This window comes from Salvia miltiorrhiza, unplaced genomic scaffold (genome assembly GCF_028751815.1).
Source record: "Salvia miltiorrhiza cultivar Shanhuang (shh) unplaced genomic scaffold, IMPLAD_Smil_shh original_scaffold_235, whole genome shotgun sequence".
NCBI lineage: Eukaryota > Viridiplantae > Streptophyta > Magnoliopsida > Lamiales > Lamiaceae > Salvia > Salvia miltiorrhiza.
Genome location: NW_026651508.1, coordinates 8,611 through 16,582, shown reverse-complemented (window position 1 = coordinate 16,582; position 7,972 = coordinate 8,611). Strand labels below are relative to the sequence as shown.

General features: G+C 42.6%; 1 protein-coding gene across 1 annotated transcript; it reads left to right on the top strand.

Annotated features, from left to right (window-relative positions):
* Positions 1 to 1,577: 1,577 nt before the first annotated feature.
* On the top strand, positions 1,578 to 5,692 carry LOC131003627 (zinc finger BED domain-containing protein DAYSLEEPER-like). Its single transcript, XM_057930157.1, has 6 exons — positions 1,578 to 2,597; positions 3,067 to 3,257; positions 3,707 to 4,684; positions 4,776 to 5,082; positions 5,163 to 5,267; positions 5,406 to 5,692. Exons 3-6 carry the CDS (start codon positions 4,388 to 4,390, stop codon positions 5,408 to 5,410), a joined length of 714 nt encoding a protein of 237 aa, XP_057786140.1. The 5' UTR covers positions 1,578 to 2,597; positions 3,067 to 3,257; positions 3,707 to 4,387; the 3' UTR covers positions 5,411 to 5,692.
* Positions 5,693 to 7,972: the final 2,280 nt, after the last annotated feature.

Below are 7,972 nucleotides of genomic sequence, written 5' to 3'. Positions count from 1 at the left end.
CCTCCCCAGAATTTGTTGAAAAGGCAGCGCTGTTCTGACGATAACTTTGTGTGACAAAAAGTATGGGCGCAACTTTCTTGCCGTGATCATGATAGCGTAAGCTGTTTTCTCCGCTGCGGTGTATCTGATCTCTGCTCCTTGGATAATTTTGCTCACAAAGTAAACTGGCTTCTGCATACCCCCTTCATCCCGCACTAGCACAGCGCTCAAAGATTCTACCCCCACCGAAGTGTATAGATATAATGGTTCTCCCGGTATCGGCTTGGTCAGGACGGGTAGTCCTTTGAGATATTCCTTGAGGTCCTCAAAGGCTTGCTGGCACTCGTTACTCCACTCGAATCGACTTTCCTTTCTCAAAATTTTGAAGAAAGGCAGACTTCTTTCTGCCGACCTTGATATGAACCGACTTAGTGCAGTTATTCGTCCGTTCAGTGTTTGTATTTCTTTGATGTTCTGCGGCGCTGTCATGTCAATAATAGCTCGAACCTTGTCTGCATTCACTTCTATCCCCTCAGGTATAACCTTGTATCCCAGGAATTTTCCCGACTGAACCCCGAAAGTACATTTGGCTGGATTGAGCATGAGCTTGTGTCTTCGTATAACCAAGAAGATTTCCTCCAAGTCATCCGCATGTGTGCGTGCTTCAGCACTGCGTACTAACATGTCATCTACATAGACCGACACATTATCTTTCAATTGATCTTTGAAGACTCTATCCATCATCCTCTGGTACGTAGCCCCCGCATTTTTTAGTCCAAACGACATACTCACATATGCAAAGATCCCTGCGCAGACTGCGAATGCTGTTTTAATAACATCGTTCCTGTACATCTTAACTTGATGGTACCCTTGGTAAGCGTCCATCATCGACAAAAGTTCACACCCTGACGTAGCATCTACTAACTGATCAATCCGTGGCAATGGATAACAATCCTTTGGGCAGGCTGCATTGAGGTCCCGGTAGTCCACACACATCCTCCAAGTCTTAGCCTTCTTTTCCACCATAACAGCGTTTGACACCCACTCCGGGTATTACACTTCTACGATATGCCCAGCCTCTAACAGCGCCTGTATCTGTTCTTGAATAGCAGCGTCTTTTTCAGCACCGAAGTGTCTCGTCTTCTATTTTACTGGCTTGATCGTGGGGTCCACGTTCAACCGATGCTCGGCTAGCTCTCTGTCAATTCCCTTTAGATCCGCCGTAGTGAACGCGAATACGTCAGCGTTTCTGCGCAGGCAAGCTATTACATTTCTTTGCAGCTCTGGTTCCATATGTGCCCCGATTTTGGTAGTAAATCCCTCCTTATCCATGAAAAGCTCAACAACCATGCACGTATCATTGGTGGTGACGAGGGGTATTTTATCATTTCCCCCTTGCAGCTCTGCGATCTCTCTCCGCTCGGGCTTTGAAGCCGTGATCATTCCAGTTTTTCCCTTCTTGCTTGTCTCTGTTTGATGTATTGACCTTTCCCGTTTTTGTCCTGAGTATTGAGTTAATACTTGTACGTGACATTTCTTCGACACAGCCTGATCTCCCCACACTTCTCCAATTTTACCTCCTTCCAAGGGGAACTTCATCTTCAAGTAGAGAGTAGAAATGATTGCTTTAAAAGAGTTCAGCGCCGGTCTCCCAAAGATCATGTTGTAAGAGGGTTTCGGTGCATCGATGACCAAGAATTTGACCATCCGAGTCTTTTTTTCCCTTGGTTGCCCTATCGTCATTGGCAGTTCAATTGTTCCCACCGGTAGGACTGATTCCCCTGAAAACCCATAAAGAGGGGCCACAGCGGGCTCTAATTTAGCCTCTAAACCCATTGCCTGCCAGCATTCCAGGTATAAGATATTGACGGCGCTGCCTGAATCGACAAAAATGCGATGTATCAGCACGTTAGCTACGTTGGCGGAAAATACCAAGGCGTCGTCATGAGGATAGAATAGAGGCCTAGCATCCTTTGGGCCAAAAGATATTGTCGGTTCATCAGGCGCAGTATTGACTGTCATGACTAGGGCTGGCAATTTTCGACACGACACGAAAACACGATACGAAACCGCACGAAATTAATGGGTTAGTAACCCGCACGATAAGATTCATGTCCTTATTGGGTCGATCTGATAAGGACCTGATAATTTTGTATCCGGTTCGTGTCAGGTTCAGGTAACCTGATAAAAGTAATAATTTTAATATTATTATTTTTATTAAATAATTATTCTAAATAATTTTCACTCATTAGGGTTTTGAGTCTTTCACTCCAGCACCGCACCACTCACGTCTCATTTCAAATTTTCAATTCTGGAAACTTGGAAACCCACCCCTCCCACACCACATGGCCACACCGAGACGACGGCCACGGCGGCGCAGCCAGTCACCGGTGACTCACCACCAATCACCACTCTCCAGCGGCGCACATCCACCTCTGCCGCCGTCTCAAACATCTGCCGAATCGGAAGAGAAGCACGGCCTGTCACCGACGACTCACCTCCAATCACCATTCTCCAGCGGCGCACCTCCACCTCCGCTGCCGTCTCAAACTTCCGCTGAATCGGAAGAGAAGCGCGCTTAACTCCCTGCCCGCGCTGCCAGCTGCCTCTCTTGTCCGGTAAGTCACCAACGCCGGTGATTCCTTCAATAATAATAACTCTGCTTGTATTTATTTTCGAGATTGAGAAGAATTTGGATTGTGAAGAATTTAGGACTCGTAGATTTCAGATTTCTATGAGAAAAGAGTAATTTAGATTATTTCCTATTGTTTTGTTTGGTAGAGACCACCTGGTGATGATTCATTCAAATTCAATAATACTATTACTAATTCTTTTTGTTTGAGTATTATACTAAATTATTCATTCGATCTTTCAATCCTTATATAATCTCAAAAAGATGGTGTTAAATTGTTAATGGAAATAAATTGTAGACATAATCTACATTTGGAAAAAGATGATTTAGTTTCGAAAATGAGGCTGTGTTCCACTTTCCCTTTGTTGTTGTTCTTGTGATCTCAATTTTTGATTGTCTTTTATTGCTCATTTAAATCTTATGTACTAATAGTTATTTGTTCTTTGTTGTTATAGGTAATTATGTCTAGCAATGATGATACCGATGGTGATGAAAATACTTTTACGACATATACAAGTGAAATGCCTTGTATTGCTTCTACTGCTAGCCCTGCAGCTGTTGCCCCTTCTGCTGCCACAGATGCAGAAACTGGTTTAGGGACGTCCAATCCTACAGCTAAGCCCCCAACGAACAAAAGAAAACCGAGGTCAGCTATTTGGAATCACTATAAAGTTACTACTAGTGCAGATGGTTCCAAAACATGTGTGTGTGTCTATTGTAGGCATCGTTATTACAAAGTGACAAGCAAATGTGGAACTGGAAACTTGAAACGTCATTTAGATGGTTGTCAAAGGAATAATACACATGATGTTGGTGAATTGATGACTACTAGTAAAACAAAGTGACAAGCAAATGTGGAATTATTGTGTGCTGCTATTGTTGTTCATGATTTGCCATTTCGATTCGTTGAATATGAACGCATTATAGCTATTTTTGAGTATCTTAAGTGGGATATTAAGATGGTTACTAGAAATACAGTGAAGGCTGATGTTTTGAAATTGTATGAAAGAGAAAAGATGAAGATTAAGTCTGAATTGCAAAAAGCATGTGGTAGAATTTCCTTGACTTCTGATTGTTGGAGTTTTATTACAACAGATGGTTATATTTCTCTTACTTGTCACTTCATTGATGAGGAATGGGTGTTACGTAAGAAGGTGTTGAATTTTTCTTTGATGCCATCTCCTCATACTGGTGTAGCATTATCAAATAAGTTGTTTTCCATGCTTTGTGACTGGGGGATTGAATACAAAGTATTTTCTTTGACTTTGGATAATGCTAGTGCAAATGATGTGTCTGTTGAGTTGTTGATCTCACAGTTGAACTTGAATAATGCACTTCTTTGTGATGGCGAATTCTTCCATATCCGTTGTTGTGCACATATTATCAATTTGGTAGTCCAAGATGGTTTGAATGATATTGAAAATTCTGTTGTTAAGATCCGTGAAAGTGTGAAATATGTGAGGGGTTCACAAATGAGGAGGCAGAAATTTTTGGAATGTGTAAGCAAGTTACCTTTTTGATGCTTGATAATGCACTATATTATAGGAAAGCATTCATGAATTTTCAACTTGTTGATCCCAACTACAAGCATTGTCCTTCTTCAGTTGAATGGGATAGAATTGAGAAGATTCGTGGTTTCTTGAGCTTGTTCTACGATGTCTCGAACTTGTTTTCTGGTAGCAATTATCCTACAGCAAATTTGTATTTTCAGCCCGTTGTCATGTGCTACAGTCATTGAGACAAAGTTGCAATAGTTCGGATGTTTATATAAAGAAAATGGCTGAGAAGATGCTACCAAAGTTTGAGAAGTATCGGTCCGATTTCAGCTTGATCTTGACTATGGCTGTGGTCTTTGATCCACGCTATAAGTTTCAGTTTGTGGAATTCTTTTATAAGAAGTTGTATGGCCCTAACTCTCGTCAGTGTTCACTAGTAAGAGAGAAGTTATTTGCTCTATTTGAAGAATATCATAAGAGCAACAGTGACAGTTTTGGTCTTACTAGAAGTGGGGGTCCGGCATTAAATGATTCAACCTGTGAATTCACAAACGAAGAATCTAAAGCGGTGGTTGAGGTAAATTACTAAATTATATTTACTTATGTTATTAATATTATTCAAATTTCTTACTTGTTAATTAAAATTTTCATTTGTATTTTAACTACAGGAGTTTAGTGCTTTGGATGAGTTTGGATTAAGCGAACAAAAGTCACAATTAGAGTTGTATATGCAAGAAGCAAGATTGGATGCCAAATCCAGTCTTGATGTTCTTGGCTTTTGGAAAGGGAATCAATACAAGTATCCACAAGTAGCTCGCATGGCTCGTGATATTTTGAGCATTCCCATAACTACGGTGGCTTCCGAAGCTGTTTTTAGTGTTGGTGGAAGAGTACTTGATCAATATCGTAGCTCACTTAAAGCAAGCACAGTGGAGGCAATTATTTGCAGTAGAGATTGGTTGTTTGGAGAAAAAGGTATAACTTCTTTGTGTTATTAATGTTGACATTTTAAATTATTGATATATATACCAATTCATATTTTTTTTTCTTCAAAGCCTTCAAAAGCGAAGTACCAACATGTGAGTTAGCCGAAAACTTTCTACATGGCGATGATGAACCTCAAACGGAATCCTCCTCGATCTCCACTATTGATGTTGATGGTTAGTTTGAGCAAATTGATCCATTATTGAGATAAGATTATATTGAGTCTACAAATTATAAAACTTATGCCTTTTCCTAATTGGATTCACTTGATTTCAGCCTGATATGTTCTTATATTTTCATCTTGAAATTTTCAGGATGAGTATGTCCTGATATGAAGAACTATTTGTGGATTGGACTCCAAGAACGGGCACTAGATGGCGATATTTTTATGTTGTTAGACTTTTATTTTGTTGAACTTGAAACACTTCACTAGATGGCGATATATTTATGTTGCTAGACTTTTATTTTGTTGGACTGAACCTATGATTTATGTTGATGAATGGGACTTATTATGTGAGCTTTTAAATTTCATTGTTTTTTCAAACCATGAATCTGTTCAGTGGTTAATTTGATATGTAATTCGCATATTATTGTATTATTATTGTGTTGTTTTAATTAGGTCAAATTCGTGTTATTATTGTGTTCGTGTTTAATCAGGTCAAATTCAGGTTATAAGCATATCGTGTCGTTATCGTATCGTGTCAACACGATTTAAATCTTGTTGCTATCGGGTTCGTGTCGTGTTCGGGTTTGAGTAAATCATGTTGGGTTCGGGTTCGTGTCGAGCAATTCCTTAACAGGTCGTGTTCAGGTTTGGCCTTAACAGGTCGGGTCGATATCAGGTCGACCCGATAACGATCCGACACGCACGATTTGCCAGCCCTAGTCATGACAGATTGGTCGTAGTATCCAGATTTGACTGTGCGGGCTAATTGCTTTTTGGCCCTGTTAGATGTTGGTATATTATTTTCTCCTGTGATCATGTGCACTTCTCTGTCATATTGAACATGATTTGCGGGGTTGTGTCTATCCTGACTGTCTCGTCTATGATCTCTTTTTTCCCTTCTCTCCTCATGTCTGTGTCCTCTCTCCCTGTCATCATGGCCGCGGCGGGTGTCGTCCCGCCAGCGCCGCTCATCATCCTTGTCTTGTCTATGCTCATTGTAGCGGTGTTCTCTGTACGCGCCTCGTGGTCTTTCTATGTATCGGTCCAGGAACCCCTTCCTTACCAAGATTTCTAGCTGATGCTTCAAATGTCCACATTCGCGGGTGAGATGGCCATAACGATTGTGATATTCACATAACAGATTGTTCCTGCCTGGCGCTGGGGCTCCGGGTTGGTAATCTTTTGGGGCTCTGAAATAATTCTCTTCCTTGATCTGATGGAAAATCTCGTCTATGTGACGATTCCATTGAGTCAGATTTTGCAAATCATCTCGGTAACCACCACGCTCTTCCCTCTTCTCTGCCTGCGCCGTGATTAATGAACCTGTTTCGGCCTCGATGGCCATTGTTGGGATTCTTGGAGGTAGACCTCGGTAGGGATTCCTCGGGATGTATTTTTCTTTGAGTTTATCGGCCTCTGCTTTCCTTGCCATTTTAGCGTCTTCCAACTGAAGATATCCCGGTATTATTGTCATGATGTCTTCGAAACTGGTGGGCGGCTTGATCTGGAGTGCCTCAAAGAGTGGGCCTTGTTTTAACCCTCTAGCGAAAGCGTACCACTTAATCTGAGATTCTGCGTCTGGTATGTCTAACGCGATTGTGTTGAATCGTGCCACATATTCGCGAAGCGTTTCTTGTGATTCCTGTCTGATGTCCATCAAGGAAATGGGCATTTTCCCAACCCGTTTTGCGCTGGCAAACTGTCTCATGAACATGAGGTGAAGATCATCGTATGATTGTATGGAATCATTTCTCAAGTTGTGGAACCATCGCTGAGCCATGCCCGACAGAGTTGTGGCGAATATCCTGCATTTGATTCCCTCCCCATATTGATGTAGCGCGGCCAGCCCCTCGAAGCGGGCTATATGCACCTCCGGATCGGTGGTGCCATCATAATCCAGTGAGATAGGACGATAGTTTGCTGGTAGGGGCTCCAACAATATTTCCTCTGAGAAAGGGCTCTTGTGGGCAGATGTCGATATAGGAATGTCGGAGTGGTGTCCCTCCCGGTCTCTTGTGAATATGGTATCATTCGGTCTGCGCCGACTTCTTTTAAGGAGCTCCCTCCGGGGCTCTTCAAGTCTCGGCCCATGCTGGTCGGGGGATTTGTTCACCTCCGTGTTATGATCGTGCTCCCTGAGTTCTGTCTCCAGACTTTTCAACTGGTCTCGGAGAAAAGATACTTTTTCCTTCAGCCTATCATTGTCCTTGTGTGCTCCCAAGCTGCGCTGTGGAGTAGTCCCGCTGGTTGAGTCAGTCACATCTTCGATCTGGACACTGTTCGTAATAAACTTCCGCTTGTTCTTTCTCCCTTCTTCTTCCCTGTCTATTCCTGTCTGAGCGGCCATCGCTGTCTCTCCCCCAGCCTGCGCAGGCGCAGTTGCTGCTTTTTGAGCAGTTATGATTCCCTCTGGTGAGGCAGCTGGCTGAGTAATGCCCATTAAAGAGCGCATAGTCGCGTAATTGAGCATGGCCAAAACTTGGTCAGTGATAGGGACATTGGCTGGCCCTGGTGCTGTAGCGATAGTAGCCGCGGTGGGCACAGTTGTTCCCATATTAGATTGTACAGAACCAGGGACCATGTTGTTGATCGTAGTGAAGCCCGGCGGAGTAAGCCCAGTCAAGTCGATTCCCTTAGTCGATGTGTTGTCAGTAGGTTTGGTAGAAGTGTTCCCTGCAGCGGCCTCGAAATCCTTGTTTAGATCCTTGCAGTGTT